The 20,488-nt window shown below is 30.4% G+C and overlaps 1 protein-coding gene across 4 annotated transcripts in view; it reads left to right on the top strand.

Moving 5' to 3' along the window:
• Positions 1-1,827: 1,827 nt before the first annotated feature.
• Positions 1,828-20,488, top strand: part of LOC116771692 (potassium/sodium hyperpolarization-activated cyclic nucleotide-gated channel 2) — a 109,720-nt gene continuing 91,059 nt past the window's right edge. Inside the window, exon 1 of one of the 4 annotated variants that reach the window (XM_032663604.2) lies at positions 1,828-1,979. In XM_032663604.2, the coding sequence (XP_032519495.1) occupies positions 1,933-1,979 (47 nt within the window). In that variant the 5' untranslated portion in view covers positions 1,828-1,932. The remainder of the gene's footprint in view (positions 1,980-20,488) is intronic. The other 3 variants (XM_032663602.2, XM_032663607.2, XM_032663606.2) reach the window with 3 other exon arrangements.

The raw sequence follows: 20,488 nt of genomic DNA, 5'->3' as shown, positions 1-20,488 counted from the left end.
GTCAGAGTTTCGTTTGTATAAATAATATTTGCATTGTAACAAACAAAAATTTTACCTGAATTAAATTCTATATTTCCATTTAATACGAAAACAAAATAAGAAATTACTTTAACGATTAATCATAACGATTTTTCATCTGTTTTAAGATATTAATTAATTTACATAGATAAGCAGAATATATCCTATTCTCTTGACTTGATTAAAAGGTCATGTCTTTATATTTTATTCCTTGTTGTTATTTTTGTCTGTATGCACACGTACGGAGACTGTTTTTGATTTGGATAGATGTTATGAAAAACCATCTAGTGACGTGACGACAGGACTAGCCACGATTATACCAACAATACCTTTTTATGATATTCGTGTTTGAAATATGTTGTACCTATAAAAGAACTTTCTTTGCCTAATATTTTTATTCTTCTAATAAATAAATAATTAAGTTTAAATATTTGTTTACGTCATCTGACACTTGAAATGATAGTGTTGCGATTGCAACACAGACTATATTTTATTCTTATAAAGGAAAAAAAATTACAACACCGTTTTTTTGGTGGAAAGATAAACAGCGTAATTGGAACGATCTTTGAAAGATTAAGTTTTAATGAAAATTTTTCCTTAATCGCTGGACCCCGCAACTGGCAGGGACACTTTTATAATTCTTTTGTTAAGATTTAGCATTAACCGAATTCAAGTTAGAAACTTTGTATAAAAGACTAATTTATCGACATCTTGTTTGAATGAGTTCGGCTCTAGTAAATGATTGCTTTTAAAATCTTTTTTAAATTTCAATAATTCGACTTGCATACTAATTAAATGAAATGAATAAAATTGTTTATATTATATAAGTATCTCAGAACATAAAATGAGACAATAAAGTGGACACACTTTAATGGGATTTGAGATCATTTATGAACATTCTAATAATTTAACAGTCATTTTTTTAGCTACTATAGATAATAGTAGCAAATTAACTCACGATAGTCCATTATAAATTTTTATCTCTTTTATGTTTGTCATTTTTGTATGAATTGGGTAATTATAAAAATTAATTGGTATATGCTAAAATTTAAATGAAACTAATATTTTTCGGATTACTACGCGTGTTTTATTAATTTAAAATAGCCACGACGAGATAGCCACAGCCTCGGCATCTCGTCTGTCCGTGATCACGGTTGCTGCAAAGTAACCGAAACGGGCAGTAGGTATGTAGTTTTTTAAATAATAAAATACGAATAATATTAGTTTCATTTATATGAATAATGGCGAAAGTCTTAGATCTCATTATATGCCAAAATTATTTTCATATAACTTCCGAAGCAGGTACTATTTCAAATTATGATCCAAAGCTATCAAAATGATACTTTCGTGTGTAACTTATTATATTATATATATAGGGCAAACGGGAAAAGTATATATTCTAAACGTGACTCATTGTATAATAGCTAAATGGATTTCACGTGTTAATATTGAAGTTCTCATAATATGTAAGTATTATAACAGTATCCTTTGTTTCAGATAAAACGGCCGACAGCAACCTCAGATAGTAAAAAGCGCCATCTGTTTATTAGCGCGTTAGTTAGTAAAAAATTTTTTTATTTTAAGTGAACGAGTGCCAAGTACATTAAAACTTGAATGCCTTTGAGGACTATATACGGTAGATCGGACTGTGATATAGATAGTTGTAGATAGCTATAGATAGCTATAGATAGGGGTTGGTGTAGGATAGTGTGCGTGTTCAAGATTGAGGTGGCCGGGTGCGTGTGGGGTAGGCGCGCCCGCGTGCGGCCGTTGCACGTTCTGGGTCGCACGGCCGGCATGCTAGCGACTCAGCGTTCGCAGTCTTGCAACGAGGAGGGAGCGTTCTTCGGTGCAAGGGCGCTCCGTCGGCCGCGTGGGAAAGGTAGCGGCAGTCCGCCTTGCTAGGGGTACGCCATGTCGCTGCGCAGCCTACACCGGAGGCTATCCTCCGCCAACAACACGTGAGTTACATTTAATATACATATATAATTGTTATAACGTTGACATAGATTATGCGATCTGGCTGGATCTTGGATACTAGAAGTATGCAAGAAGAAGTTTTGTAACTGTGTTTTATGTCTTTCGGAAGCTTAAATTTCCCTTCCATGTTATTCATACATCATTTACTACTTCTAGTTTCTTCACAAATCGCTACAGTATCGGGATTATTCAGATTTTTCAGCTATGCTTATAGTCCCATTTTAAAAAAAAACATCTAATTTTTGTCTCTAGACGACAATGACATCTTAAGGCCGTATGAACCATTTGATTGTTGCTCTTTTATAATATATTTAATAAATATAGTTACATCTGGTGATACCAAAAAAAAAAAGACGTCACAAGATAAAGTAATACTATATTTTGTTATAACAAAGTTTCTATCAAGGCATCTTTTACTTGAAATTATCGTATATTACAGCGTGAACTTCTTCAATAAACAATTTCCAATTAATGTCTATTGGCTTAGACATGGCTTATTATATTTTAAAATACGTATTCTCCGATTTAAACTTATTCGGGACGATTGATGTTTTATTCATGAATCGTCTCCTCTTACTTAATTATTTCTATGGATTTCTTTGTTTTCTATGTCGTCGTATACGCTTTAGTGATTCAGTCGAAGTTTGAGAGGCGCTGGAGATCCGCTTTACTGGGGCTGATCAAAACGCCCAACGGAGGACCATCGGGAGGAGAATATTCAATTACGGGGTAGCGTATGGCAAAAACGTATTTCGTATTCTGCTTTGCGAATAACACCCCTACGGGAATACAATACCATGCATTTTTCCATAAACGATCCCGAGATGTTTTGCGTAGGTTGTTTGTCAGCGTTTAATTTATGTAAATTGGTATCACAGAAGTAATAAGAAACACACATTTATGATGAATATCCCTTTAACGCCAAGTTGGATATTAATGTGTTTGTTCGTCATATTGATATGTATGGAATACTTATCAACTATAGGTTTACTCTAAAAACAGAAATTTAAGCGTTATTACTGTAATTATAGCAAGACGAAAATGTTCTTAAGCGGTTATTGTTCCGTACAAAAGATCTCCAGTTACAAGATATCTATAGGAAACTGCACAAGTTTCCTAATAGCTAGCTCACTCAAACAAAAAAAATACAAAATTACATGACCGCACCAGAAAGCGCTTGCATTTTATTAATCACAATAACGTTAGAAATTATTATAAACAGAAATAATAATTATAGAAGTATTTGGGTATTTGTTTCATTATAAATTATTAGTTCCTTATAAATTAGTGTAAAAATTACGTCACGCAATAAGTTAAGAAGCATGATGCACCATGCGTTTGCAAGCTAAAAATGCGCCAATTAGATTAATTCGAAATCTTTGCTAAATGTGGGCAAACTAATGAAAGACATTCATTAAATTTCTTAATTCTGACTCAAAACAGATTTGCCACAGACCAAGCTATCCCAAATAACAAATAATCTCTGATCCGGAAAAGTCACGCTTGAAGCAGATATTGAATTAGGTCACGTGATATTTCTGGTACCGTTGGCAAGAACCCAGAACTACAACAGGTAAAAGTAACGGTCGATATGACCAAGGTCTTCCCATGATTAATGTCTTCCCATCGTTTTGTAACCTTAATGGCTTCAGGCTATGTTATGGCCAGCGTCCTACGTAATCGTTGAAACGTTGCATTCCCAACAACTCGAATTTTAAAAAAAAGTTTTTGAATACTTTCTAATTTATAAGAATCATTGAATAGAATAGTATAGAAATTACGTATGAAATGAGGAAAACGGATTTAATACATTCCATTACAATTCCCAACGCTCCTTCTTAGTCACGTCACTGAGCTCATTAATTCATATGTATTTTTTGAGCAATCTTTGTAATGTGTTTTAGTATAATGGAAGCGAAATATTCTTATAATACCATTATTAAAACGAAATTCCTTTCATAAAATATATCATTTCGTGTTTCAAATCAAGACTATTTTAATATAATTCGTATTAAAAACTATATCTTACAAAATTTATTCTGAAATTTGTATTTTTTAAAAACAAACGTATTCTTTATATGGACTAAAGAATTATCAAGTAATTATTATGTCAAATGTAACTAGGTTTAAGAATATCGTTGGATATAATTCACTAATACAGAAGTGCGGTCACGACGAGAAAGAAAATATAATGGAACTTGATCTATACGTAATATATATATATATATATATATATATATATATATAATACCGAACACTACATAGCTTGTTTTCGTAGACGGTGCGACAGTTTTAACATTCCGTAGTTCCGTAGCAATGTTTTCCTCGATGCCTACGGAATAAACGGAACAGTTTCACAATTTCAAACTCTGAGTTTAATTGCTTAAAGCTTAAACTCGTTTGATATTTGTGTATTAGCTTCGAAAGGTCTTTGCCCAGTACGAGGGTCACACCGCAAAGTGGATTCCAAACCGCTTAGAATGTATTTCCGCAGCCGTTATGTACAACTTACGTAGATATGTACTTGAGTTTGAGTGAATTTAGCTTTTACGCGTCCCCTCCGAGAGCTCGTCAGACGTCTTATTATATTGAGTTAAGATCAAAGAACAAATTTTGAGCACAAATCCTGAAATGTTCACGATATTTTTCATCAAATAGGTATTACCTATATAATCTATGTTGCATGTATATTACTTTTATTAATCGGAAAATTGGGACCAAGAAATTTAAGTCTATATGATTCTCCGTACATTATAAGGCTTGTGAAAAACCGTCCTATATTTTTTGGAAAGATTAAGAAACAAACTCTCATAGAAATATACGTAGCCACAAACTTTCCGTTTAATAATATAAATAGTTTCTTAACCTTATATACGTAAACCTATATACACGGCCTAATAAGACATTTAGTAAGAAATATAGAACATGTCTCCAGAAAGAGAAAAGTCAATTGTTATTACCTGATACCTTGCATAAATATGTTGAATTGAAGTATATATATATATGTATCCTACAATAATACTACACATAAAATTTTAAGTCTCTATGGATCTATAAATGTTCGTTTGTCTTTCACGCAAAAACTAATAAGTCGATTTTAGTGATAGTTTCCAGAAATGTTTCTCAGTTAAAACATAGCATATAATAGTCATACTTTTTTCCAAGATTCCTTATAGTTAATTTGAAAACAAGTCTTAACAATTTTATTTTGTGTGTAATCACGTGACACAGATAATTGATGGTATTGAAAGAGACTTTAGATGGTAATTTAAATTTTAAGCTCTGAAACTAATTCCTATAACCATGTAGACTAAACCACGGACAAAGGCTTGCATTCTTTATAATAGATAATATAGTTTATTGTACAACATACAAAACTAATTTAAAAAAGGAATGCAAAAGTGAACGTTACGGCTATTGAGCGATTTGTTTCAGATAACATCTCGTGTTACCTTCTAACACTTCGAATGAGCGTAAGTAGAGGTGTATTGAAAAAAAATATATACAATCAAATTATAATATAAAAAATTTAATACAATCAAAACGAAAAATACACACGTCTCTATAAGACATAAAATAATGAATGCTTAAAACATTTGATCACATAAAAGGCATCATTGGGTGGAGACCGATAGTTTAGGACGGGATTTGATGTAATACTGTTTTGTGTAATCCTACCTTGTTGTTAAAAGATGCCAGGGGAGTAGCACTACCTTCGGATAAAGCAGTTCCAGAGATAGGCAACCTTGTTGTAAAGGAAAGCACGTAACAGGAAGAGGAAGGGTTATAATATATTTTTCTACTTTGGGTACAACCCTAAATATAAAAGCAAATCAAATAATATACCTATTATTTTTTGCTATATTTCCTTTAATGTTTCAAATCAAAGTTACTGTGTTATAAACATACATCCATACGTCACATACGCGTTCTAATTTTTTAGTTAAAATCTTAAGGTAAAAATTTTATATAAATGTTACTTACAATGAATGATATCGTAGCTGGTTAACATGAAAGCAAATAAACAAAACACTCTGCAACAATAATATCCGTTTGAACCTTATTTATGTTCCAGATAAAATCATCAAAGAGTTTTGTTAATGTTAAACTCACTTGTAATTGCTGCTCGCAATGCTTTCGCCGTATCATAATTCCACATTATATTTGCTTCTAAAGTTTATCATCCTGTAACTATACAAACTTATAATGATGTGGATTAAATTAAATGAGGACTTAACGGTTATTATTTTATTTTAGTAGTTAGTTACAAATGTAAATAAGGATATATGTATATACTATTTTATCTTTTGTTCATAGCTTTAAGAACTTCGTTCAAAACCATTCAGCCATTCGTGTTCGTAAATTAACTAATGTGTTTCATTTATAATTGACAAACATAAACAACAAACAACAAACGGCGAAGTTACTAAATTTCAATATTATTCAAATAATATTCTCAATATAAATCGTTGTTAATATCGTTTTTACTCAATCCATTCACCCTTATATTATATTGTAATTAATTTGAAATTGAAATATCCGTATTTACGCTTTACTAGAGAATTCGCTATCAACGCTGAGGTTAAAGAAGTGCTTTTAAGCGCTTTCGGTGCTTTCGAAATAGCTCTATAACCGCTAAACTGATTTATAATTAAAGTCTCTAGTTCATTTCTATTCACTGAAGCGATTTAATATTTAATGTTTTGGTGTTGTATTGAGACCTGATCATAAGCTGAATTTGCACGACATAAGTTACATTATTGTGTAGCCAAAAATAATTAAATTTTTAATCACATTAATGTTATATTGTTTATTTATATATTATAAGACTTAAAACATTTTAAGGCTTCGTATAAACAAGGACTCGTTTCATTGAAATTAGGCATTGTTCAATATGATTTTCCTTGGAATTATGTGAATGGGAAGGCAAAGGTCGTAGTAAGGTGGGCTTGGAGAAAATTATAAAATGGCTACGTTGGCATTACTCTTAGAAAAAAATATATTGTAAGGTGCTAATAAAATTACTTTCGATTATATTTTTCTAATGGCAACATTATATCTATGTCATCCACTATGACAGGAGTCTCTATTTGTCCGGCAAATATTTGTACACTCTTAAGATCTATTGGAATAGCAGAATATCCTAATAAATATAATATTTGATACTCAATATATTATATAAATATAAATATATATAATATATTGAGTATCAAATATTCCACACAACTAATAATTCCACGAAAAATATTCGAAACTAAATGTTTGCATCACTAAGTACACCTTAACCGTGCAAAATCAAGAGCTAAATGGCGAACGCTGAAATCAATTTGACTTCTAAGCGACCATAAAAAGTCTGGGATAGATTCAATAGCAGGCAAACCTGCCCTGGGATATAAAATCGTAAATCCTGGGAAAAGGTTCCGTCTTTGCTGGTTTTAGGCAACGGGGTCATTTTGTCCTTTATACGAATAAAAACAAAATCTGGGGCGCTTTATCCCATTCGTGTTTTACTTTTTTTTTCGTTTTATGTCATTTGAAACATAAATATATGCAGAAGATATATAAATATTTGAAAAGATTTTCACAAAACACAAAATTGCATTAACAGGAACTGTATAGTTTAGAAAAATATAATGAAGAATGTGATGTCAAAAACCTAAAACAATTAAAAACAATTGAATTGAGAGCTTCTCCTATAATTGAAGATAAGAAAGCACTACTTTCAATATAACATTTTGTAATATAAAGAATATTTATAAAGACAAGAGAAAATAAGAGCTTTTAACTGCATTGGCATATAAAAGTATATATTAGACGATGCCTAGTTAATGTCTCGCTAAGAGGTTTCTGAAGCTCTATCTATAATGGCTCAACCAATTCAACCAAGTAATACCCCTAAGCTCACTTCATGTTTCTCTGACACTTTTGATAAAATAAAATAAAACAAAAAAAACATTTCCCAGAAGTAAAATATTAGTTTTTAATTAAACATCTTCAAATTATACGACTTTAAAAAATGAAAATTATATTAACGAAGGAAATAAAATTAGGTAATAATTTTAACGACGAATTTTTTAGGCGCGTTTCTCTCAATTGTAATGGGAGTATGTATTTTAAATGTTCAAGGGATGTGGTTGAATCGGTAAATATTTTGAAGCGACCCTCTAAATGACTCCGTGCGTTACGTTTGTATAAAATTTTTACATCACTTGATCTCATTTACCTGTTATCATTCTAATTTCAAATTTAAGGTGTGGTTATGTAAACTTTCAATAAAGTTTAAGTGGTCTTCAGGTTAAAAACATCAACACATATATCTTAAATTACGTAGTATTCATAGCATACTATTAGTTTGTTATAGTATTAAAGAGACTCCCATACAATTAAAAAATAATTAAATAATACTAACACCATAAATGAGAATATAACATCAGTTTCCCTTTTTGGTAAAATGATTTTAGGGTTGTTTTCTTTTAAAATAGAAAATAATTGAGAAAGATAAAAGTCTTTTAACTAATATATATGGAGGTAGATATGAAAAAAATCTATTTACAGTCTATATTACAGTTAAAACAAATCTCTGAAAATTTTGACAGGAAAAGAACAAGCTGATAATGTAGTGAAAAAAGTATGTAGTAGATGGCAAAAATTTGAATATTTTACCAAAGGTAAAAAACGACAAAACCTCTCAGAATTCAATGGATTCACCTTGAGGGCGCCGGATCATCGCGTTGCAGGGAGAGGAGCTTCAACAGTGCCTGTGACTTGCGAGCCAGGTGTAGGCTTAAGGGGCCCATATCTAACCACTCTCTACCAAACCACAATATACTATAAGAACTTAAAATGTATGTGAAATGAAATCTGAGAGGAATATTTGATAAAGAGATCTAAAGAAAATCTGTTATTATATCAAACAAGATCAGCCTCTTCGTTTTCCCTGGTGTTGTGACTGTGAATTAACCAAGAAACTAATTTCTGCAGCGTTTAGGTCTAGATCCGGTAACATTACTTTAAATAAATTAAAAAATCCTATAAAAAAATCTGTTACGGCCAACTAGGTTAAATATGGAGTGTCAGAAAACATTTACCATGTATACCGCTATAAGTTGTTATGAACAAACGTGATGACTGACAAAAAATATAAATATAACAGATATAGGAGCTTTTTATTACGTTTTGTTTAGAGGTAACACAAAAAATTCAAAAAAATATATAACAATGTTGCAATGTAAGCGAAAATATACGATGTCCCTGTACTGGGGGACAAAAATCTCCAAATTATGTAAAGGTATATAAAAAAAATATTAAAACAGCTTCATTCACATTTTCGATACGTATATATCCAGGTCTTTACATTTATTGCAGAAGTTAATAACCGTTAAAATAGCCTGCTATAAACATGCCTTTGTCACGTCATCTGCAGGACAATTTCATCCCTCAAGGATTTCCAGGCCATTCGCAATAGCTATCCACTTCCAGCGGATTCCAGCTTGGACGCGTTATTAGATTTCTATAGGTGGAAGAATTTAAAAGAACTCTATATTATTTTATTCAATAAACATATTTACTTCTATTTATAACACATAAGAGCATTAAACCATAAAATTTAACGATATCACACAGCAATTAATTTCATCAACACTCACATAACCGAATAAATTTAATATGAATCGTATAAAATTTAATGCGACCTGCGGATCGATTTGATTTTTGATTGCATTGTTAACTCGATCGAATGTGGAATGATTATCTGGCGAGTTCGCTCAACAAACAAATCGTTGAAACAAAACTTGTCTGATTTCTGCTATTCGCTACAACCTTTCATTTGCGTATTCAAATTTCCTTCAGCAAATATTAATTTCGTTATCGGACATTCGCTAATAGGAGTCGTGTGCTGAGATCGTGTGTTTGGGCTGTATTAACGTCGTCTACACGAAATTACACGTGAACATCAAAGAAATATATTTCGTTGAAAGTATTCAACATCTCAATGTATATTGAAAAGTATGATGACTTACACCGAAATTATCCTCGGAGCAAATTTACGCATCGGATTATAAAGTAATTTTAGGTGTGAGAAAAATTGTTACTCGTCTCGAAATACGGTGCTAGTGGTGCTTTTTTACCATTTATAATTTCCAAAATTTCTTAATCCATCTTATCGTGATGAATAAAGGATTACTAGTATGTATAAACTTATGTTGTAACTGTATTAAAGAGGTAATATGTATCCGTTGGTGAACACGAAACTCACCATTGATAATGAAACAGGATCTATTGTTTTGTAATGAAAGCTCATTACGTGGGTTCACGTTGAATGTTGGATTCTCGCCTCTAAGTAACGTCTATAACCAGTAGATTAACTTTCAAATCAAAATTCAATATAATTGGATCCAAAAAAAATTTTTTTCAAATATATATTGTAATAAAATTTACCAGCCGTTATAGATAATTCAAAATACATCACTAGATACAAATACGTATAATACATATGGTTATGTAGCATTATTATTATGTATGTATGACAGTACAGGATATGAATGTTTAAAATAATAAGGAAGAAGTTCGTGGAATCAATATCTGATAGAAAATATAATATTTTTTTCAAATCAAAACGATTTCAAACTCGCAGTTGAGGGACTTAAGACTAGCAACTTTTAACTACTGTCTTTAGTTTTCTACTTATAAAGTTAGCAAAACACATATAGTATATTTATAGTCTGATAATGTCTTATAATATTTTGTTATTAATGTTTCTGTAATCATGAGAATTGTTTTTGATTGTGGGGGAATATTTGATGTGTATTTTGTAATCGTTCATGCTTCAATGTGGCTGCGTATCTCATTTAGGTGTTGGGTCTTTACTGTAGAACTTTTTGCGTAACTTTTGTTTCACGCTATAACCATGTTCGGCCGCCCACAATATTGTGTTGCGGGGTGATTAACTGTTTTGTATAATTCCGTTTCTGGTTTCGAGGAAGGATAAGCTATTTTCAATTTTATTTATCTAACACATCACTTTCATATTTTTTTTAGATCCAAAGATAACATTTATTTTTATTATAATTGATTGAAATACTTATGTTATTGTATCTCTTGATTATATTTGTCGAATGATTTATCGTTTATTGAATATAGTGGAATGAATTTTAAAATACCATTGATGGATGGATGCATTCTAGCAAATACAGAGGCATTGTTGATAATCCGTTTGCTTATACACTCAGCTTTTATAAGTTGGTTTTTAGTTAGTCGATCGGTTGGATTTTTCTTGGAAAATAATCATTTTCATCCTCATATCCACTGTGACGTTTAGTCATGTATCTATCGTATAATGAATCGATAAATTTTATGTACAAATATGTACTAAAAAGCCGTAAAGTTACATCAGTTGATTAATCGTTGATTGTTATAATATATTGAAGATATGACATTTTCATAATTAATGTATTCTATTTAAGTTATATAGAATTCAGGTTATATACATAACAACACGGAACGGTAGCAGTAATAAAGGTATTTTTAAGATTTTTTTTTCTCTCTAAGAAGATTTCTGAAAGAGTTTGCATCATAGGCACTTTAAATCTTGTCAATGATTGAGTTATAACTTCTTTATACGTGAATTGATATAGAAAAATACATGTAGATACCGCAAACTATAATTTATATCTATTTATATCTATTTCTTTGTTCGAAGCTGTCAATGCGTTGACACCAAATATTCCTGACGTACAAACACCAAGCCGAGACAAAAAGATACATCTCAGCCAGAGGGTAGGTACATTTTCCTCTGATTGTATATTGGTTTTTCGCCAAAAAAAAGCAATTTTCTTTCCCCACCTGATGTAATTGTATATAGAGAGCAAGCAAAACATTATGTCTCCGAATAACAATGATTTCTGGTAAATTCTGATCTTATTTATAATTACTTGTTATAACGGCAGATTTCTATATATTAATTTATGAATATAAATTGTTTTTATTGTATTTTTGAAATAAAACAATATCATGTCTTTGGTAAACACAATATTGTTGTATAAAAGTGAAAAAGGCTCATGACAGTATATATAAGTAACTTCTTTTAGAATTTTATCCAACACTGCTCTGCATGGAACATTCTCTGATACCAGAAGCACAAATATTTGATTTCTACTAATACATATTTAGTTTACAAAGCGTATCCATATTACGAACACTGTATTTTCCCTCTAAGTGAGTCAATAAAGAACACCCTACTTATATTTTTAATGTCAAAGTTTGTTCGTATCTGTGGATTATGCTCCATTCGAGCAAATTTACGCTGTAGATTTTGATAAAAATTTTCAGTGATATAGTTTAGATTTCAGTGTAAACATATCGATTTTAATTTATATTAAAATCCCGAGCGGTTCCCGCGGGATCGGGACCAGGTGTGACAGTTATATTTTGTATGAAGCCATGTGTCACAGACTACAGACGGCGCTGACACGTGTTTATGTGCTATATGTTTTAACACATTTTACTTATTCTTAATCCAATTGGGAAATCCTGTGAGCTTTTTCAGAAATTCTAAAAGCCTATTAAGCACAATTTAGACTATGTTGCCTGTTGTTAAAATAACTATTTAGTTTTAAATGTCGTTGTTGATGTTACTAAATCAGTTCCAGCGTAAGTAGAACATTACAAAGGTGCTATTCATTCTTCTTCTTCTTCTTCTTTCTGGCAATTTATCCCAGCATTAGCCAGGGTCTGCCTTCCTGCTCAAACTCCTCCACTTTGCACGGTCTAGGACTCAGCACAAAGGTGCTATTCATTATCGCATAATAAATATTACTTCATAGAAGTTAGAAGTTACATTAACGATATATATAAATAATTTCATAATAAATTTACATTTCAAAGTATCAGTGTACAAAACAATAAAATTGAAACCCTTAAAAATATGCGAATCGAGTGACCCAGATGCCGGCGGTTGGACGCAGGCCAAAATGTGTTATCAACTGTGAAGAGAAATAATAGAGTTTCCAATTTTTTTAATTATCTTGACTTTGATGGTGGAGCGCTGCGGTGCATTCATTATAACAATACATCCTTGACACACTTACATAACTAACCTGGCCCTTCAGATGTTCAAGCTCGAACCGATTGCTTTATTGCCAGTGCAACAAACATTCGATTTGATTTTCATTAATTCTTTCATATTGACGTTTTAATTCATAAAACTATAACAATATTTTTATTTCATATTTTAGTTAACAACACCATTAAACTGGTTTGTGCAGGTCTTAAGAATGCAGCGTCTTATTTTTGTTGTCTGCGAGACGAGTTGTTTCGCTTCAATATTTTGTTTTTGCAACACTTTGCCAGTTCGTGCGTTCGATTCAAGTCTCGACGTTTCGACTCGTTTGTGATATAATTTAAAGAAACGCATTCAGAATGCAGAATATTAAATTATGTGAGATTCTTTAAATTCGTTAATAATAATTTATTCTGTTATTTATTTAGGTTTTTGTACAATTTTTTTGTGTACACAAAGACATTGTAACGGGTTAAATTTGTATTTATATTAACGGTATGAGATTTAAATAATTATAATATTATCTCGATTAGCTCCTTTTGAATGAATAATGAGAATTGTCAGCCATTCGTTTCGAACCTTCATCTTTATGAGAGTTTTATCTTATTTTAATTTAACTGTGGAAAAAAATTACGTTATCGTTTATAAGAGAGAATTTTTTATTTTGCTTAATGAAGATTAATAGTCGTATTTCGTTTTTGTACTTAATAATAATTATTTAAAAAAATATTATTTTTTGCATAACCTCAGTTTGCTTATGTACAGAACACAATGTAAATATCTTCACCAACGTGCACATAATTTTAAAAGTTTAAATCTCTGTGTAAGTGAATGCCAAACGGTCCCACTTACAAAGACAGTGGTATTCTTTGTAAGGCTGGTTCCAGGAAAAACGGAGCGTGAGGCAAAAGTACTTTTAGGTTTAGATCTGGTTTTTAATAATGGAAATTTTATTTTTAAACTAAGTTTCGACCGCATGTTGTCGAGTATCGTGCCAAAAGTATATCTTACTTTTTGGCAATCACATTCCATCTTACCCCAAGGTCCTATATCTATACCAGATTAATTAAAGTAATACAAAGACGTAATAACTTTTATTTGTATAATAAAGTTTCTATATTATAAAAAATTGAGAAACTTTAAATTTATATAATAACTTACTTTCATAGTTAAATTTTTTGGGTCAATCTTATAATATTTTGCTTGTCCTTGATAAAATCGTAGTTTTTGAAAATTTACTGACTATAAATAAATAAAAAAATTTCACATATAAATACGATTCTCCTCAGTTATATAAAGGGTGTTCTCTGTTTATAGCATTGTACCTTCCGTTTCGTCTATAACCAAAAGTTAGTTTGAATTTGATAAAGCATTAATATAATTATAATTTCACAATCCTATTTTTTTTTACTACCCATTAAAACCTCTTTCTTCATAAAAAATTAAAATTTGTAAATTTTTAAATATGGTTTTATTGTAAACCATAATCTTCCGTTAAAACACATCTCTGTTCTCATGAAGTAATAAAGAACACGCATTAGAATAAAACATATCATTCTTGTTTTGTAAACCAATTTTTTAAAAAAATAAAGAATTTTTATATAACAATGTTTTTATTAATTTTTTTATAAAAAAAAATACAATTTTTAAATAATAATAAATGAGGTTTTTAAATAATAATAAATTCTATTTGTAACAGATTATTAATCATTATTTGCAAATTAAATACCGAATAAATATTGTGCTCACTAAATAGTAAACTCATTAGGAAAACAACATGGCGGAAACTTGTGTGTAGCGTAAATGTTCACGCATGACAACGCACAGATTAAATTTAATATAGCGCATAGGCTCAGTTTCTTAGGTTTAAGAAATTATGATGTAAAATATTACTAAAACTATTCTATAATGGTATATAAATTTTTGACTCCGTTAAACCGACAGAGTAGGAACCCGTACCGCAAAATGTGTTATCTGTGGGAGAAAAAAAACGTAAACTTTTGAATTACTTTCGGTACACAGATTAAATACAACCTGGAATAATACATGGCTGCATACGAATTTAACATGAGCGGGGACGTGTGAAACCTAGTAAAGCGTAAAATGAAACTAGATAATGTTACTTCGGAGCGTTTTTGTCGTCGGGTTTGTGTGTAAGAAACTGGTATCGGATGAAGCCTTTTTAATAATAGTATTTTTAAAATTTATTGTGTTACCTACACTGCGTTATTGAAGGTCCATTTTACACAAAATTTAAGCCATCTGTAAATAGACTTCATCGGGTTACGAATGCGTACATTTAGATTATGGTATCTGGTAACTTTTTGACACATTTATATTAAATAAATAAAGAAGAGTGTGTAGTGTCGACCCATATATATATACAACTAACTTAATAACTGAGGTATTTTTATATAAACGCGCGTTAACTTCCGTTGTCTGTCTCAAAATTGCTCTAACGTGAAACTTATAAACGTACATGTCTTCCAAATTCAAATTTTCTCATGAAATCCTACTTCAATTCACAATATATAAATTTGATAAATTATTTTAAATCTCGACAGATTTTAAACATTATATTTTATTCACTCTATACAAAATTTAGCCCGCTATAAAAGTCTATAGTTAAAAAGAAATCTATAATTAGAAAAAAATATGTGTAAATTACAATTGATGAAACTCGTTAAAATTAATACTGTTTTATTAATGAGGAGACATCTAAAGTGATCGATACCTGACACGCATTGCAGGTTGTATTGATTGATCTTATCAACGCGATAAAAACACTATCTAGATGAATCTACATGAGATATTTAGTTCATAACTTTGATGGTGATATATTTTTCTATATATAGGGTATTATTATATCGTAGTTTGAAGTACATTCCGAAAGATTCTTTACATTTTTGATTCAAATCAAATGATTTTAATTTGCATGATGCTTTACTTAAGTAATGAAATGTAGGTTAATATTCGAATATTTCGTTTATTGATTTATGGTTGAATTTTTACTGTAGTTTTGTGTGGAGGACTTAAAAAATATATATTTATTAATATCGGCTCTCAAGAAGTGTAAGCAAAATTATTGCGATTTACAACTATATTTTATATTCTGCGAAGAAAACTAATGTTTTATGAAGGAAATATATTTCGTCTTGTTTAAACGAAGATTCTATGGAACACGATGCTTTTGTTGATACATCTAAAAGAATTATAAGGAATTGAATACACAGTGCTCTCGCTAACCTAACGTCATCGGATGCTGTGCATAAATAATGATATCCTAATGTATTTGAATATATTAAATATATATTATATTGAAAAATTATAATGTATTATTAATTTATTTCGTCATTCTATTGCATGTTGCATTACATTGCACGACCGACGGGTAAAGGAAAAAGTAAAAGTTGCCTTTCGGAACAGCCAAAGCCAATATCGCTTTGCCTAAACCGTTTATATCCTTACTCATTCTCGAAAGTACATATGCCAAAGTATTGCTGTGCTCAGTTTTAAAAATATACCTATATAAATATAAATGATATCCTTTCTCTAATTGATTTTTCATTATCATTCCAATTTTCCAATTATTTAAAATAAAATATTTAAAACGCCACTTTGATGACCTAAACCAATCTATTTCCTAAACATTTTCAGCTATGTCTATTATCGGAAAACAAAACCTTCTTGGTTACATCACATCACATCATAATTCTTAAAAAAGGCGCCGAATAAATTCTAAGACTATTTGTGTTATTAATGAATTGAAGTGATTTTTTATTGTGTTGTGGTTATGATACGTTTTTACTCCGTTTATTTACAATACTTCATCACACTTTTGTAGCAAAAACCCGTCGAGCTTAGGATCAAGTTATGTGGAATTCAGTAATGTATAAAATATATTTTAGTCCCAAAGCACTTAATTGGGCTAGACCTCTAATCAGCAAGGAAAATAGGCTTTATCCAAAGCAATTAGATTCGGTACAGCTCTAGCAATTGTGGAAACAACTTTATATTGAACGAAATACGAGAATAACGTACAAAGCTTGTACCACGTAAATTGTTAACATTTAGTGAGCTTCAAATTATGTATTTTTAAATCGCATATAATAAAAATGACCTTGATTTCATAGATAAAACAGTCCATTAACAGCCATGCTCGCATGAACGTGATATTATTAGTCTTATATATTTAAGTAAACCTTCAGAAAATGTTTATATATCAAATATCAAATTATCATATACTAATTCATACAGGAGAAGCCGTGGTAAATAGTAAGTATAAAATTCAAAGAGCCAATTCTTTAAGCTATATATAGATCGATGATTGGTCTTTTAAACAACTTTTTATTCACAATTGAAGGTAGATATATATTTTTAGAATGATTATTGAATTTGCGAGAATATCTTGGTCGCAGGTGGTATGGTAACTGATACCTTCGGACACGCGAACTAACTTCTAATTCATATTTAAAAATTTTCAGTTAGTTGTAGGTGTTTTTTAATTAATAGTAACCTTTAAATTAAACATCGTGTTATCAAACGAAACTGATATTTAATTTAACAAGTAATTTGTTTTCCTTTTAAATATATATATGTATTTAATAATAATAATAATTTGTTTATTTCAGACAATTTACAGTCCATTTGCTAGTTACAAAAAAGAACCCTTACAACTATCTTAGTTTAATAAATAGTTATAATAAGACAAAAAAATTAACATAAGAAAGAAAAGAAAAAAAATATTTGAAAGGATTATAGTTATAACTACATTAAGCATAATAATACAGTTTTTGTGATTAATAAATATTGCTTTGAACAAACGAACAGAAAATTTATGTACTTCTAAAAATTTATTCGATTTATTTATAGAGAGAATGATAAATATATTATATGTATGTAAAAATATTGAATATGGGTCACTTAATATCGAATACTAAAGATCTAATATAAATTCTTGTTGTTATAAAAATACGTCGCCTCGTAATGGCATGGTCGAGTAATGTATAGAGCATTCGCCATTAAGCTCTGTCTACACGTTCTCTCGATATAGGGTTGAAAAACTTAATAAAAGAACGTTTAAAACGGCTTAATTACAGATCATAATATTTTTTTATTACTACATTATAAACGTACATTACACGACGGTAATGTGTTGAAAATTATCCGTACGAAAATTAAATAGAAGTAAAGAATATTATCGTTGTTAAACCTTTGAAAATAAATTTTCAGTTAAATTAATAGTTAGGTTAATTATTATTTTATATTAACACAAACTAATAATAGTATAAATAATGAGATTTGAGACTTTCGCGAGTTTTATTGATTTAAATGAAACTAATATTTTTCGGATATACTACGCGTGATTTATTTTTTTGTTAGAACTAAATACTCCCGACGTTTCGGTTGCTTTTCAGCAACCGTGATCACGGGCAGACGAGATGTCAGTCAGTTGTTCAGGACCAAGTTTTAACAAAAAAATCGAGCACGCGTAATATATCCGAAAAATACTAGTTTCATTTAAATGAATAGTATAAATAGTTTATTCTGATCTGATCTGATTATTGATTAAATGGTGAAAAAGACAGCGTGACTCCATTTTATTAAAATAACATTGTTTATCCGACCATTACTTATACAAACTCCATGGTCAATTATTTTTTTTCGTGGCGTGTCTGTTACACTATTTTTATTTACTTTTGCGTCTACAGGTGAAGCAGGCTCGGGGGAGTTTGAATTTTTAAATCGACTGACTCTTCCGCGTTTAGTTATTCATATATGAAGACACGAAATCATATTTTTACCATATTTTAGTAAAAAAGTACATTCTTTTTTGTTATTGAGAAAAAATATAGCTGGATAGAGTATTTTTTTATTACATATTTATACTTTTATAGAATTCACATATCAATAGTCTAAAAATCTAAAAATAAGATGTCAGAGACCTAGGTGTTTACAGCCTAATATTAAATCGTGAATATTATATCGTACTATAGCTCATTGAGATTGAAATTTGCATACAAATAATTTTAATACTCACAAAGTCATGATGCCAAGTTATGATGATCGTGATGGGTGACAGTCATCCACTTTGGATGAAGAGTGAACCCGTGGGATGTAATTTCTGTCGTGATTCCACAACGGGATTGCATTTAATATAGATGGAGTTATGAAATTATTTGATGGTTTAAAATAGTTATCAGATATTTCTCCAATAACTTATTATTGGTAGAGTAACTATTCTCAAGAGCTTCCAACATAATTTGAGGAGATACTGACAAAAAAAATATTCCATTTTTTTTTCTCGAATCCCAAGGTCCTTTAAATAGGCAATCACATTTAGATCTCACAGATGGTATGATAGTATCCGATTTGGAACAAAAAAAATTATTGAATTCATTAAATATGTTATTACAAAAGTAAATAAAAAATGCTTTATTCCACTTCATTAACAAAAATATTCAGCTTACAGACAACACAGTTTCGATAACAAAAATCCAATAAATAACTTCACTGTTTTAACATGCGTATTATTTTACAAACATGGATTTTTTTTTTATTGACTGCTACATTTTGTATAATTTAATTTGTATATTTGATTCATGATGTCAATTTATATCTTTTGTATATATATATATATGTCGCGCCGACAGCCTTCTCGTATCGAAAATATTCCTTTTCGTGTATTCGTTCATTATAATTGTTTTCAAATTACCCACTTCACCGATGTTAATAATTTTATTAATACATCAGGTGATTAGTTTTTTCCAAGTACCCACAATTGTAATACAGAATTTACCATATAAAAGTCAAAGCATAATCGTACTGAATTCATTCTACATTGGTCGCTCTTAGGAGCCACAGTGGTAGAATCTCCGCTATACAATTCTTGACATTCATTGTAAGAATTTGTTAGCAATAAACAAGTATCATTTTGAGTAAAGACTATCTTTGCTTCGAAATGGAAGCCTGTTCATCGTCATCGGTACTTAACGCCCAGACTCGAAATCCTTTTAAAGGACTAGGGTCTTGGCCAGGGTTCCACGAGGATCCCTTCACTCTCACATCAGAAGCAGGGACGTCTTACGCCACACTTTCAACTGCCGGATCGTCTACATGAAATCGCCTGGTTCAACTTACAACTCCGCACGTTTTTGAAGACTCAAGAACCGTTGCACCACAATTTTTGAGATGAAAACGTTGGGGAATCTTGTTTCCTATTGAGGAACCAGAATCTTTGAACGAGTAGGAAGTTCGAATGAAAGTAACTTCCTTTCTTCAAGAAGTTCGAAAACATATGGCGAAGAGTTACCAACGACAAATTAAGTCAAAAAATGCCGTTTTTGGAAGCTGCTATTGAAAATACAGGTGACAAAAATTAAGCATAGAATTATGAACGTAAGTACTCATTCCTTACCTAAACTGATTTTTGTA

Source organism: Danaus plexippus (genome assembly GCF_018135715.1).
Source record: "Danaus plexippus chromosome 16 unlocalized genomic scaffold, MEX_DaPlex mxdp_23, whole genome shotgun sequence".
NCBI classification, from domain to species: domain Eukaryota; kingdom Metazoa; phylum Arthropoda; class Insecta; order Lepidoptera; family Nymphalidae; genus Danaus; species Danaus plexippus.
The sequence above is the reverse complement of the archived record's forward strand: the minus strand, read 5'-3'. Positions and strand labels throughout refer to the sequence as shown.